We start from the raw sequence: 15,814 nt of genomic DNA, 5'->3' as shown, positions 1-15,814 counted from the left end.
ACATCAAATACTTTTGCTCTTATTTAAGCACTAGAGGCCCAGTGCACGAAATTCATGCATGGGAGGTGGGGGGTCTCCTCAGCCCAGCCTGCACCCTCTCCAATCTGGGACATCCCTCTCACAATCCTGGCTCCTAATCGCTCGCCTGCCTGGTCGCCCATAACTGCCCCCCATGCCAGCCTGATCGCCCTTCACTGCCTCTGCGTGCCGGCCTGATCTCCTCTAACTGCCCCCCATGCCAGCCTGTTTGCTCCTAACTGCCCCCGCCCTCCGCTGGCTTGATCGCCCCCAACTGTCCCCCCCCCTTGCCGACCTGGTCGCCCCCAACTGCCCCCCCTGCTGGCCTGGTCACCACTCACAGCCCGCTCGCCAGCCTGGTTGCCCCATGCAGCCTGCTTGTTCAGTCATTTGGTTGTCCCTCACTGAACCCCCTGCTGGCCTGGTCGCCCAATGCAGCCCACTTGTTCAGTCGTTTGGTCGTCCCTCACTAACCCTCCTGATGGCCTGGTTGCAGGCAGCCATCTTGTGAGGGCGTGAGGGTTAATTTGCATATCATCTCTTTATTATATAGGATTTGTTAAATGTTTTATATTATACTAGAGGCCCGGTGCACAAAATTTGTGCACTGGTAGGGTCCCTAAGCCTGGCTGGTGATCAGGACTGATTGGGGCCTTCTGGCTGCCAGCCAGGGCCTTTCTTCTTTCTGCGCCACCCCCTGGTGGTCAGCGCACGTCATAGTGAGTGATCAAAGTTCCAGTCGAACTCCCATGAGGACACTTGGCATATTAGCCTTTTACATATATATAGATGTTGGTATAATATATCATCCTTTCCTTGGGAAATACAAGGGTTTTTGTGACGAAGCATATTATTATTGACTTTTTTTCATGTGGTTAGAAAATAAAAATGCCAACCCCAAGGACTGGTTCCTGAAGTATAAGCTCTTGGGTCATGCCTGAAAACATGTCCTCATGACAGAATGTTACCCTGCCAAACAAGTGAAAGGTTTTGCAATTTTGTTCACTGTCTGCTGTCCCCCCTTAGTACAGTGGTCGGCAAACTGCAGTTCACGAGCCACATGCAGCTAGCGAGCTGCGGTTTGCTGCTCTGTTGACTAATGAGTTTGCCGACCACTGCCTTAGTGCATCTAACTTTCTTCCTTTACTGCCCCTTTGAACACAAAAGCATGTTGAAGGTAAGTGGGAAGTTCATAATTGGGATATTGATTTAACTAAACTAACATAATAGCTCCAGAATTAAAATAAAAATTTAGTATATAATTTCTAAATTTTGTCTAAGTGTGTCTTCATCAAACTGTTAGAATTGGGAACTTTAGAATTAGATGGGATAGTAGAAACCATTTAGTCTCATCTCCCACCTAATAGAAGACTTACCCTTCCTGTTGGTTAACTATTTAGCCCTACCTCCCTCCCCCCTTTCTTTACCTTTCTTTCCTTTCCTTTCCTCTTCTCCTCCCCTCCCCTCCCCTCCCCTCTCTCTTTTTACACTTACCTTCTTAAAAGACCAGATTGTAATGTTTTAGACTTGTAGGTCATTTGGTCTTTGTCAGAACTGCTCAGAGGTGCCACAGTCATTATGTAACAACATGAGCCTGGTTGTTCCAATAAAACCTTTTTTATAGAACAAGCGCTAGCCCTTTGGCTACCGTTTGCTGACTCCTGCCTGACCTATTAAGACCTCAGTTTTCTCTGTCTGGTAATGTGATTGTTCTCATGTTTTGTACCAATTCATTAAATACTATTTGGTTACAGTATTTAACTATGTGAATCTATCAAACAGTAATAGCTGCCATTTAATAAACGAGGTGTGTGTACTATGTGTTTGACATAGGTAATTAAATTGAAGTCTTAGAAGCACGCTGGGAGGGTACAGTGATATTATTGCCCATTTCCAGAAAAGTAAGGTATATGCTGTACTGTTAAACAGGTGCAAAAGAACACCCGCTTTCTCAAAGGCAAAATGCTTTATTTTTTCCATCTTGGTCACAGGCATGTGTTGGGAGACTGTCAAGTATAGTAATTGGTTGGAATCACCATACAAACTGTTTTCTAGTCTGCTATTTTGGGAGCTTTACAAAGAAGTGTTTGTTTAAATGCCATGTCTTACTTTTAGAAAAGAATGATCCCTAGGGGAACAAGTGCGTTCATGTTGTGTTTGCAAATTAGTCTATATCCAGCCTTCCTCTCTGCCATTTCTTAAATCATGGATGGTAATTTTGTGGTTAAACCTTTTAGGCCCCTCCCTCAATATCTTCATATGCAACTTGAATACACTTAAAGTAGCTAGAATCTACTTTTTTGTATACTAGTTTCTTTAGGGTTATTTGTTTTGCTTTTAGTTATATCTTAGAGTAATTTTTGCTTTGTTTTTATCATGGTGTTTATTATGGCCTTTTAGAAGCATCTTTTCTGGTGTGGAATTTAAAAGTCTTAAGTGCAATTTGTCTTAAAAGCCAGGAGGTGGCAGTGTTTTCCAGGTGTTGCTTAAGGTTTCAGGTGCTGAAGGAAAGTTTTTAAATGCCACTAGAAAGTCAGAGGACCTAAAGAACAGTGTATTATTGTCTGTAAAATCATGGATCGAATAAGAAGTTGCTTCAACTCTACAGTGCATTTTAATGAAAGCTAGAAATATAACATTTTCTGAAGTTAGGACAGCTGCAGTTTTGAACTTTGCTTCTTATTAGAAGGATATATTTGAACTCATACTAGGTATTTACTTCAGAAACAAGAAAAAACACCTGATTAAACCATGTCTTCATATTAGACCTTGGGCAGTGGAAAAATAACTGATAACTATATTTAAATAAAAATGAAATTAACTTTATTTTTCTTATAGTAAATCTAATATATATTTGTTGTTTTTAAAAAGATAAATCTAGACTACAAAGCAAGAGAAGAAAAAAGTTTTAAAATCATTCAGATGCCAACTCTCTGAATACAATAATTGTTAACATTTTGACTGTTTAAACATCGAAGTACATACTTATGATGAACTATGTGTGTGACCTCATCTTTAGAATTTAAGTTGCTGCAGTATAAAAATAATCATCTGTTTTTAAGTTTAAGGCTTCTTTGCATTCACAAAGGTTTGCTTTACCCCTTCTATCTTGACTTATTTTTACCCTACATATTGTCCTTGAATTTTCTTCTTAGTTTACTAACTTAATACTCAGAGAAGTAGATCTAAGTGAATTTGTTTTAGCCTGTTTGATGTAAAAAAAAAATCTGTGTGAAGCAGTAAATTTGACATAGTTTCTTTATATGTAATTTCTCCTTAAATAGTGTTTTTTGTAGCTTATTCTCATGGGATGTGTGTCAATTAGGATTAGGTTTGGCTGCATACATCAGAAATCCAGTATGAGGGTCTTAATAGAAATAGATTTTCTCTCATATTCATGACATCTGGAATTAGGAAGTACAGGGAAAATAAGGAGTTTTATTACCCAGAGTCTCATGATCCCAAATGGCTCCTTGAGCTCCCCCTCTCACATCCAGACTCCAGGCCGCAAGTATGAAGACGGGCAGAAAGGCAAACTTTTTTTGCTGGCTTAGATCGGTCCCTTTAAGCACACTTTCCAAAAGACACAAAACTATTTCATTTTACATTTTATTGACAGAGTCCCAGAGTCATGTGACTTTTTGGCTGTACCTGTTGCCTGGGAGCCTGAAATGTGTAGTATTTTATTTATGCCACAATGTATGTGGCTAGACAGCTGGGTTCTGTTCCTTGTGAAGGAAGGATGGAGTGGATGTTGGGGTGAACAACTTGGAGCCTCTACCTCACAGTTATAATGTAATCATGGGAAGTGATGCTAAGAAACTTCTGTTCTGCCAGTTGATTTGAACTCATTTTATCCACAATCACTTTTGGTTTTATGTTATTATTTCCAAGATATATGTGCTAAGTACTTTTCATACATTTTATATAATCCCCCAGTACTATCTCATGGGCACCATCCTTATTACATGTCACATCTGAGAAAACCAAGGCACAGAGTGACTGCATAACTTGCCCACGTTGTCATAACTAGTAATTGATTATTCAGACATTGAGCCTGCTGCTTAAGATCAGTATTGATAACTGCCTCTGTCCTCTGCTTATTAATCTATATATCTATTAATAAGGGTCACTGCCACCCCTACCCCACACCTTATACATAAAAATCATTTGAGTTTGCTTAAACACATACAAAGAACAGAAAAATGAGAAAGTAAGCAGATTGTAGGGAACATAAGAGTGAGAAAATACAATGAAGTTGAGGAACAATTGACACACAGAATTGGATGCAGTCTGGTCCTGTGGAGGTGCCGAAGTCTTGGTCTGGCTTGTTGCTGGGTTCTAGTATAGTGGAAGGCAGGAAAACAAAATTGAATTTTCTTTATTTGGACACTTGGCGTCTTCATTGATTTAGTCACATAATAATTTATATCTGTTACCATTTCCTGATTTTCTCTTTGTAAATTAGGTAAGGTGAGTCATCATTACTTATTTATTTAAGATGTGGAATCCCAGTCAAAGAAAATTTTTTTAGCTGGAATATGGGTCTTTTGCATAGTACAAGCTAGGGCTCATAGTACAAGCCAGGGCTCATTTTGTTTGTTTATGGTAATGCTCCTGTCAGTAGTTTTAAAATGATATGTATTTTGGAAGATTGTGATCTCAATAAAAATAGTATTGTGCTAACTACTTGTTAGAGCGCCTTCCTACACACCACACACACACACACACACGTCTGTGAGCTCCTTGAGGACAAAAAGCTTGGTCTCATTCACCTTTTTTCTCCAGTATCCTCAATGTCTAGGTGTTCAGTAGGGGAATAATGAATGAATGACTGGTAAATGAGAACCATTTGTTTATGTGTTATAAATAATATTTCTGCTTCTTTAAACTTAATTAAGTCATTTACTTGAAATAAGTGAAAAATAGGTCAGACTTTTTATAGCCCTAGCAAATGTGAGATGGGTTATAGTGCCATTAATGATTAGACATTGGAACCACAAAGTGCAGCCCTTCAGCTTGGCGTGTTTGGAGAATTGCCATAACCGTGATACACCTGGAACACAGTGGTTGTATAGGCAAGTAGCAGGAGATAAGTTTGGCAGCCTCCTGGCGTGTAAAAGTTACTTATTAAATTTAAGGAATGAAAGTTAGATTTTAAAGATATCTTCTAAAATTGGCATTTTTAGTGGGGAATATAAGGGACATGACTTGATTTGAGTAACATTTAAAAATAAATAGTATAGATTTTTTTGCATTTTAATTTTCAAGTTTATTTGTGAAAAATTCAGAAGACATTAAAGTTTAATTACTTTATTTTATTTTGTTTCTCAGGATGTGATCTTCGTGGTGGGAAGCTAAGTTTTTAAACTACCCCAATGGATGCAGACAGTGATGTTGCATTGGACATTTTAATTACAAATGTAGTCTGTGTTTTTAGAACAAGATGCCATTTGAACTTAAGGAAGATTGCTTTGGAAGGAGCAAATGTAATTTATAAGCGTGATGTTGGAGTAAGTATCTGAATTTTGGTATGTATGCTAATTGTTTAGTACTAGGGATGATGTACTAAAATGTGTTTGTTCTATAGAGCAGCCGTCGCCAGCTGGTGGTCCGTGTGGACCACTGGTGGTCCGTGAGGTCCGAAAGATTCGCGACCACTGCTATAGATAGTTTATGAGCACCTTACCATGTGCTAGTTGTGCTGGATACAATAGTGAGCCCTGTAGAAGTGGCTCCTTTTCTCATGAAGTAGCAGCTTTTGGAGATACTTATCTCCAAGTCTTACCAAAGAACTCATTGGCTACTAGACATTTTATACTGTTCTCTCAATTTCTTTTGACTGAAAAAGGCGACTTTTATACTTTACGTGTATATTTATTTAAATACTAGAGGCCCAGTGCACAATTTGTGCACAGTGAGGTTCTTCGGCCTGGCCTCCACCTTCTCACAATCTGGGATTCCTCAAGGGAAGTTGGAGAGCCGGTTTCAGCCTGATCCCCGCAGGCCAGGCCGAGGGACCCCACCGGTACACATAAGATCTTTGGTTAATCTCTTCCTGCCTTCTCCCTCCCCGCTTCCCTCTGAAATTCATTAGTCTGTCCCATGTTTCCATGCCTGTGGTTTCTGCTCCTGCATTGAGTGTCTGCCCCCCTGGTGATCAGTGTGTGTCATAGCTACCGGCCATTGGCCGGTTGCTTAGGCTTTTATATATATAGATAATTATATTTGAATGGTGTCCTAGAATAGAGAAAGTCAGATTGTAAATTTTGTAGCATGTTGTCATAGCCCTCTTTAATTAGCCAAGATAGTTGGTATTCTTTCAGTAGCAAATTGCTGAAAATATGGTTCATATCCTACCCTGTACATTCTAAATTGTAGTTTTTGTAAAACCTATAATATTGAAAATAAAAGCTGTTAACTTGCTTTTTTAACCTTAGTGTTTTGAGATTAACATACATGACAGTGGGTGTTCATTTGGCTTTTATAAACCAAAGAATGATGAGATTATATATCATATATTTTTTTATGAAAATAAGAATGTATCTGAAGGCTTTATTTAAGCTCTAAAAATTAGATGCCAGTATACTTAGGAAAAATATTATTAGTTCTTAGTGCTAGAAACTAAGTGAAGATGAATTAAAATTTTCAATGACCCACAATTAAAGATTTTCAAGTTCAATAATGCCATCTTTATTTTTTAAAAAAGGAATAAATATGTTTGCTAAAAAGTTTGCTAATGCTACTTTGAAACTTTTAATATACCATATGGCAGGGAAGTAATTTTTCCTAGGAACGTTAACTGAAAAGGCTGAGTTGATGGACAAGCTGGTGGTGAAAGACAAACGTAGAATAAACTCAGTCTAATGTTTCCCAGCCACTTCTGTTGGAAATTTTATACTTATTTTAGCTCAGATTTTACTTTGTGTCTTTGTTAATTTTTGTCTTCCCAGATTTAATAACTTTCTAGTTTGATAATATGGCATATAGCAGAGAAAAGGAAAACCTCAGACTGTAAACAAGAGTTTTAAGGAGAAATATCTGATTCATTTATGTGCTACATTATTCAGTAAACATTTATCTCTTACACAGAATGGGCATATGATAAATATTTCCATAAATGAAAAGTTGCGATGAAAACTTAAATTCACATATTATCTTGGATCTTAGTTCTTCACCTATTTATACTCACTCTGTAAATAATTTTATCCATACCCATAGCTTTAAATGCTTTCATATCTAAAATTACATCTCTAGCTCCAACTTTTCTCCTGCTTTCAAAATTTGCATATAGAACTAGAATATGTAATAGGCATTTTAACTGTAAGTCAATGTCAAGTAGTGATGGATACCATGAAGCTGAAGAAAGCAGAGCAATAAAGGAATGGGTGTTTTGGTGGAAGAGTCAGGGAAGGCCTCTCTGTGGAGGTGACATCTGGTGAGAAACTTGAATGAAATGAAAATATGAAGGAAAAATATTCCAGTTGAAAATAACAGCTTCTGCACAGCTCATGAGATGTGAACAAATTTCCAATATTTGAGGATCCATGCAAATTATAAATTGTAGTTATGTGACTGGAGTGGAATGAGAGAAGAAATGTTTACAATACTTGGTAGTTCATGCGTTTTAAGTATTAGTGAGAGATTTATACAGTCCATGTATTTTTTAATTAAGTGTCCTTTTGGATTAATACATTCTTTTGTTCAGTATGGTACTTGATTTCAGAATGGTTGGATGATGTAGGGAACAGTTATTTTGATCGTGGGTAAGCTTGGAATAGTATTTAAACATTAAAATAGCCACAGAACAGAAGCATACAGGGTGGGGCAAAGAATGTTTGTAGTTGTTTGGAGGAAAAATTATACAATAATTAATAATAATTATTAAGAATAACTGTTTCGCATACTCACAACTGTAAGCCTACTTTTGTTCACTCTGTATATGAAAATTAATCCTTATTATGTACTTTTTTTTTCAGAAAGTATTAATGAAACTTAGAAAACCTAGAATTACAGCTACAATTTGGTCCTCAGGAAAAATTATTTGCACTGGAGCAACAAGGTAAATTTTACTTGGGTTTTTAATTTTTTGACTTACCCCTCATGGAAGGAACATTTGTAGACTTAGGAACAAAATCATATGTACCGTTTGTCATGTTCCTCAGTATAAAATTGATTTCCTATATAACAATCTTTTTTTCCCCCCTAAAACCATAGTGAAGAAGAAGCTAAATTTGGTGCCAGACGTCTAGCCCGCAGTCTGCAGAAACTAGGTTTTCAGGTAACATTTTCAAAATGTATCAAACTGCAAATATTCACGGATTTATTATTATAAAGTTAAAACATTGAATTTAGTAGACTAAAGAAATCACGACAGAAACTACTCTCATGATTGAACTTTTTCTAAGGTTTTTATACAGTTCTTCAATATAAAAAGTTAGTAGCAAAATTTGTCCACGTGCATGTTTTTAAAGGATTCTGGCTTTTTTTCAGATACTTCTTATAGAGAGACACCGGCTTGTTTTCTTACAAGTTAACTACCTTTTTTTTTTCAGCCCATAAGAAGTTTATTGTGTCTTCAAGACACTATATAATGTAGACTCCTCTCCCTGAGGAGGGTCTTTCAGAGACAGGGAACCATCCTCCATACGAGTTGCTCATTTGTCATTTTCATAGGTGGCTGGATTCTTCCTCCTGGATTTCTCAAACTCCTCAGTCCCCCATGTGTAGACAAGATAAAATGCTACAAATGCTTGCCCTCCACAGTCGCAGGATCCACTGGTCTCCGTCCGCCACTTCTTAACTACCTTTTTAACTCTTTTAAGTTTTTTTAAGTTTTTTTCACCTTTAACATGCCCCACTTCTCCCTCCCCCCAAAAAAACAACTACCAAAAAACCCACATATTTCTGATCATCCCAAGAGTGGTATATATATATATATATATATATATATATATATCAGGATGTGCTGAGAGCTGCAGGACCCTGTTGACATGTACACACTGGTTGGCAGACTCTCACACTTATACAGTGACCATCGCTGGCAGGGTAACCTCATCCAATATAATTTTGTAAAGGCATAAAATTAATACATATTATGCACTTGCTAAGTCACTTGCAGATAATGAGTAAATGAAAGATAAAGACGAGTCCCTAAAGAGATGAGCCTAGGCTCTTTTGAATTTGGGTGGGAAGTGATAGGAAGTTGAGTTTCCCTCTGAAGACTTCAGTCTTCTCTGAGGTAGAAGGTGAGGAAAGCACTGACGAGCTGGTGTATGTGGGAGTCCTGGTGCTTGAAGAGAGGTGGTATAGAGACAAAAAATGCTGGGTCCACTTTGCACAATTTTATGGCTTTCTGCAGCTATCTTGTGCAGGTACTGAATTGGAGGATGGTTATTTATCCAGAATTGTGGTTTTACTAGGAACATTTGAAAAGATAAGATAAAACCAGTCAGGGATTTGCTGAAGTTATTAATTTTAGAGGACATTATTTTTAGCCTTAGAGTTTCTTATCTTAGCGTAAAATTAGAAATGTTGAGAGACATCCCAGTAAATTAAAAGCACAATTTTATCCCTTTATCCCTCACTCTGCCCCCCTAAAGAAAACAAACATCTAAGCATACAGAAAGATCATTTTACCTTACTGCATATAAGAAAAAGTCTGATCTTTGGAGTTTAGTGTACTAGTATACTCAACTATTCATTGAGTTTTAACGTAACAACTTTTCCATTTAAACTCTTGAGAAGAGGACTGTGCCTTCATTTTTTTCTTCTATTTGCTGTCCTATCCCAGTAGATTGAATATCCCATTTCAAATATAAAAAATATTAAACTAAACATGAAAGTCAATCATGCAAATATCTCAGGCTTTATTTTCTTAATAAAGTTTTTGAGTTGGTTTTCTTTACAGCATTTAATGAATCACTGATAACTTAAAATACTGGGTCCATGCTTAAGATATTTGTTTTATTTTATTTGCTTTTTAAAGGTTGAAACTTAATTGTTAAGGATTTCTCTGATGAGCAGATATTTTGTTTCAAAATAATTCACTGAGTTTTATTTCTCTCCTAAAGGTAATATTTACAGATTTTAAGGTTGTTAATGTTTTAGCAGTGTGTAACATGCCATTTGAAATCCGTTTGCCAGAATTCACAAAGAACAATAGACCTCATGCCAGGTAAGTCTTTGAGAAATCAAAGTAACTTACCAAATTTGAAATTTCTTGTCAGGCTATAAATACTTATATTGTGGCTTTCTTTGTGTAGTTATGAACCTGAACTTCATCCTGCTGTGTGCTATCGGATAAAATCTCTACGAGCTACATTACAGATTTTTTCAACAGGAAGTATCACAGTAACAGGTATTTTATGATATTGAAACCAAACTTGTCAATTCTGTATTGAATGAAATAAGAGGTGCCCATACCAAAATAGAAAGAATGTCTAATTTGTCCCCTTTAGTCACTTTTGCCCTTTAAGGGGAACCAGTCTCCTGACTTTAACATGATAGATTAGTTTTACCTGCTTTCATGTACTGTTTTAAAATCATAACATAGTACTTTGCTTCTGTCTTCTTTCACTCATTATTATCCCAGTGTGATTCATCCTCCGTGTAGTGATAGATCATTCATTCTCATTGCTGTGCAGTGTCCAGTGTATACATATACTGTCCACAGCATTTGGATAGTTTCCAGTTTCGAGCTATTAAAAATATTCTAGTATATTTTTTTCATAATATTACTTTTAAACTTACAATATCTTCCATTTAAAATTCGTAAGAGAATCCAATTTTATGAACTTTATAAAGGTTTTACATAAGCAAAGATTTAAATATAATTGGTACCTATTTGTTACATATCTTTTGAGTCAACTATTTGGAAGGGGTGGTTTCTAAACACTAGGCCTAGGTGTCAAAGGGTAGCATGAACTCTGCAGCATGATTTGTAAAGGTACTGTGGTTATAAATTGTACAGAGACATTACTTGGGAATCAGACCCAATTTTTGGCACATTTGTGTTAAGGGAGATTTCTTTAGTGTCCTTGAGTTTTTCTTTTTATTCCCTCAATCCTTAAAGGAGAATAAAAATGATTAACACCTTTAAACACTCAATAAATAAGTTTTAGTTTTGACTCATCCCATGGGTTTTCACACCTTCTGAAACTTTTCAAGCTTATTGCCAGGGCTGTGCCTGAATTAAAAGTGGAGTGGTAAGGAACATGTCTCTTTGTTCCCTTCTTTCAATTGTCATTTCTGTACTTCAGAACCCAGACTTCTGAGGGGCCCCAAAGTCTACAGATAAGTCCCTACTAAGTATAGAATAAAATGATGCATATGTAAAATCTGTCTTTTATTGAGTTAATAGATACTTAAACAACACAGCAACAGACTGAAGACAACTGACCTGGTTAATTAGGATGCATTATCTATTTACATCTATAATATTTTATGAAATTCTATAAATTCCGTGAACACATACTCAGTGGTTCCCACGGGCAAAGCACTGTACTATGTGTAGGGGTAAACTGAGTCAGGAAGGAGTGGACCAATGTAAGATGTGTTCAGATCATCAGAGTCACATCAGGTCCATATGTATGTTTTTTAGGATACTTCAAAGGTGGTAACTATAGTTAGTGAAGCCATTTTTATTCAAAATGTTATAAAATATTTTTTATTATCCACTTTCATGTTTCTTTTGAGCTATTTAAATGGACGATTACATTTTTTAAAAGTTATTCCCAGCGTCACCTCATTCCTTTGTGCTTTTTTTGTGTTCTATTGCCTGAGTAGGCTGTGGGCGTTTTGGACCAGGTGGCTTAGAACAGCCTCCGCGTCCCAGCACTTGGGAAGCAGCTTTGTTTTACTCTGCTGGGCTTCCGACTCCTGCGAGCTTCAGTTGTAGCCTAACAGAAAGCCAGACTGCGGGCTCCGAAAGGATAATGGTTTTCCGGGCCCATTTGCCCGTTCTCCCTTTAATAATCCTATTGAAGCACTTCCTATTCTCCTCAGTGATAGTTTGTGTGTAGGTTTTTTATATATGCTCATTTCACACTGGTGCCCTAAAACAAGATGAGTAACATCATTTTTGTTTCAGATTTCCTTTCCTTGTCCAGGGAACATTTTTATTCTCTTTGTTTTTATTATGACTATCTGTATAATTATGTTTGTAGATTGTTTAAAACAGTGACCCCCAAACTACTTGGGTGTTTTTAATTGTGAGAATTGAGCTTTTCCTAGTGCTCTCTGTGCCTCTTCTCATCCCTTCCTCCATTGTGTTTGTTTCAGGGCCCAATGTAAAGGCTGTCGCTACTGCCGTGGAACAGATTTACCCATTTGTGTTTGAAAGCAGGAAAGAGATTTTATAATTCATCACTTAATTGGTTAGAATCCCTAACTGAGCACCTTTTAAAACCTGCTGCACATTGGACTCAAAACAAAAGGAAACTGGACCAACAGTAATTGAGAAAATAGACTCTTTTATTCATTCACGGCTACAGTGTAAAAAGCTCCAGTCCCTTTGGATTTTATTTCAAACTTTGCTGTAATATAAAAAGGAAGTTTACAAGACATGACATTGCTGCTTTTACAGAAGGACATTCTATTTATTTTCGCAGTAATTCTCATGTCCCCATAAGCAGAGCTGTCACAGTGTGCACTACCTTAAGTTGTTTTGTTGTTTTTTTCCAGTTTGAGCTAATGTGTTTTATTTGTGAATAGTCTTTTACATTTTTGTATGCTGAATATGGGCACCAAAGAACCTGTAAAAGTTATCTTTTTCAATTGAATATGCACAAATAAAAGTTTGGAAAAGGTCTCTCTTCATATCCATTATATAACTTTTATTCCCCATTTTCTATGAATAAAAATTGTAATTCATAATTCTTTTTTTTTTTAATCTTTGCAAGCTTAGACTTTTGCTAAAGTGTGTTGGCTTCTTTTTGAAGTATGTTTTGTAAATATATATATATATATATATATATATATATATATAAAAAGTATCTTTTAATTCTCTGTTACCAAATATCAAATAGGGATTTTTTTTTTCAGATTAGAAATAAAAACATGTATATAAATTCTAGGGAACCAGAATAGAACTTTATAGATTAAGCGTAATGTTTTATGTTGCTAATTTAATATGATAGAAAATGTTAAGTATCTTTTAAAAGTTACAGAATTTGTAGTTTTAAAAAGAGAAACCTCTTACTTACAAGATGGATATAAGAAAGAAGCTATGATGGGTTGTACCTCATATGTACCTTTATATCCTGGAAAGACTCAACTCTAGTTGTAGGAAAGTAATAATCTTAGGTTGGTACTCAAGGCTATACTGTCTTGTCACATGGTGATATATTGTACTGTTTTAATAAGAAGTTCCACTAGTTGCCTCTGTGCCACGGTATCATTATAATCTAGTTCAATTTGAACTTGAAAGCCGTTTTGCAAGATCTGTCTTTCCCTTGCTGTGTCTTATGTAAAGGAGCTAGAGTGGCTGAGTATATGGGATGGCTACTCTGAAAGTAATAAATATGCCTTTGTGAAACAGTGGCTGTCTGGCTAGGCCACGAGCCCGGGAATGGTAATGCGGGATCAGGCTGCCGTTGTGCTCTGCCCTGTGTGTTTAGGAGTTTAGTATAAACAGTGATTTTACCTAGAAATAAGACCTAGTCCAGAATCAAATCAGCTTCTCCATAGAGACAATATTCCAGCACAGTCTTCCTCTAAAACCTGAATTTCAAAAATGTTTGAAACCTTTGTGAAAAATTGCATCATCTTAACTTCTATATTCTAGTACATTTTCCTTACCGTATTATAAAATCTTGAAAACTTAGTTTAAGCACTGCACTGAACAATACATATTATTTTGTTTTTATCTTCTTCTCTATATCTTCCCCTGCCCTGCCTCTCACTCCCTCATAAGCAGGGGCAAAGGCCAACTTTTGTATTTTCTTTCTTGTGAAAAACTTAATTGTGATTTTCAGTCTTCTCTTGTCCTTTCTTTTACATTTGTGTTTATTTGCTTCATTTAAAGTTCCAGTAGGATAGATAACCTCATAAAATAGAGAATAAAATTCAATGAAAAAGTTACAGGTTCTGTGAAGACTTTTAAAATTTGAGATTTTCCATTTATTTTTAATAGTAATTAATAAGTGACCTTGGTTTGCTGTGTTCCCAAAAAAGGAATATGGAAAGGGGGAAAAAACATGATTATATGGCCAGGGTACGTATAATCAGTATTCGAGTGACTTAAAAACTAGTAGATCAGTAAGCAGCTCATCAAAATGCTTTCTCGGAAAAGAGGAGGAAAGACAGTCTGGCCAGGTCTGGTTTCAGGCTGCAGGAGCAGCACCTGGCTGACTGGCCTGGACGACCCGCGGAATTTAGCAAAGCTGGTGAGAAAGGAGCCAGTTGGTGTCTTTTGCTGGCTTTTCACAAGTGCTGTGAATGTTTTTATAAATAAAAACTGTGACTATATACATACAAATTTGAAGTATTTCCCCTTTTATTTTTGAAAATCAAAAGCTCTGATTGGCGGTGTATTGGGTGTTTAGTTTAGTTATAGACTCAATAGAAAAGAAAAATATTACAAAGCATTTTAAGATACTGAAGTTGAAATCACTAATAATGAACATAATAAATAGGTTGATAAACAATTTCCTGCCCGTTAATAAAGAATGGCTAAACCAAGATAGCTAAAGTATATATAGCATTTGAATTTCAAAGAAAACGTAACAATTTTGTTAAATATCTTATATTCTTTGATGCTTGGCAAAGCACAAAAATTTATACTGATTACCTATCTTGATTTTTTTAATCTCAATATAATTCCATTGAAGATTCATAATAAATTTCTTAAATTGATCCTCTACAGAACACACTTTCTCTTCAAAACAAATAAAGGGCGGAAAAAACCACACCAATGCATGCTCTAACTTGCATGTGAAATGTTACACAAGACCCAGTGCAAGTAGTGTCTTCATAGGGAATTGTCCTGAAGTCTGAATGTCATTTATCTCAAATCTTTCCTTATAACTTCCCCTGCCAGTTTTAATCGAGAGAGTACATTTCAGAACCAGGATTGTTAGACATTCTCCTGAGTCTCTGATAATATAGTATAGTTTTACTATGTTTTTAATACTTTTTTAAAAAAAATTTTTTTTATTGATTTTAGATAAGAAGGAAGAGGGAGGGAGAGAGAGACATCAATGATGACTTGATTGGCTGCCTCCTGCATGCCCAACATTGGGAATCAAACCGTGACCTCCTGGTTCATAGGTTGATGCTCAACCATTGAGCAATGCCAGCCGGGCTAGTTTTACTATTTCTTACAACAGTTAGTTTTCCACTTTGTTACAAGGAAATGTAGTATCATAAACCCTTATATCAAACTTGGGATAGTTTGTTACGTGCCAGGAGGAAAAGTCCAGGCTAAATAAAAAGCGTCCTTGTTTTTGACTCTTAGGATTCTCTTTTCTTCAGATTAATCATATTTTTGTATTCATTTTCAAGTTAGGTTGCTCATTAAGTTTTTTTAGTGTCTTCCACAACTTACAATATTAGTAATGTAATGGATTACTACTTAGTGGTTTGAGATTCTTTAGTAGATTTTCTATCATATCTAAATTCTATTGGTAAAATGCTTCACCAAGTTTTAAAAGTCAACTGGAGAAATGCACAAGAGAGCAACTCATTGTGTGGGTGAAAACCCAAGTTTCTGGGACAGTTGGTGATCTCTGTTTCAGCATAGAGAAGAACATAGGGAATTGTCCTGATGTCTGAATGTCATTTATTATGACTAATC

At 36.2% G+C, this 15,814-nt stretch overlaps 2 protein-coding genes across 4 annotated transcripts in view; one reads left to right on the top strand and one right to left on the bottom strand.

The window, feature by feature from the left end:
* Window positions 1-12,829, top strand: part of LOC103305497 (TATA box-binding protein-like 1) — a 28,438-nt gene extending 15,609 nt beyond the window's left edge. For 2 of the 3 annotated variants that reach the window (XM_054721774.1, XM_008162280.3), the window contains exons 2-7: window positions 5,353-5,531; window positions 7,998-8,080; window positions 8,236-8,299; window positions 10,092-10,195; window positions 10,284-10,378; window positions 12,301-12,829. In XM_054721774.1, the coding sequence (XP_054577749.1) occupies window positions 5,397-5,531; window positions 7,998-8,080; window positions 8,236-8,299; window positions 10,092-10,195; window positions 10,284-10,378; window positions 12,301-12,380 (561 nt within the window). In that variant the 5' untranslated portion in view covers window positions 5,353-5,396 and the 3' untranslated portion in view covers window positions 12,381-12,829. The remainder of the gene's footprint in view (window positions 1-5,352; window positions 5,532-7,997; window positions 8,081-8,235; window positions 8,300-10,091; window positions 10,196-10,283; window positions 10,379-12,300) is intronic. The other variant, XM_028141920.2, reaches the window with a different exon arrangement.
* Window positions 12,830-13,722: 893 nt separating this feature from the next.
* SLC2A12 (solute carrier family 2 member 12) overlaps window positions 13,723-15,814 on the bottom strand; it is a 49,828-nt gene continuing 47,736 nt past the window's right edge. The window contains 1 exon segment of the mRNA XM_054721772.1: window positions 13,723-13,740. The gene's annotated coding sequence lies outside the window, so the exon portion shown is untranslated.

This window comes from Eptesicus fuscus, chromosome 10 (genome assembly GCF_027574615.1).
Source record: "Eptesicus fuscus isolate TK198812 chromosome 10, DD_ASM_mEF_20220401, whole genome shotgun sequence".
NCBI classification, from domain to species: Eukaryota; Metazoa; Chordata; class Mammalia; order Chiroptera; family Vespertilionidae; genus Eptesicus; species Eptesicus fuscus.
Note: the sequence above shows the minus strand (reverse complement) of the source record. Positions and strands in the feature narration are given on the sequence as shown.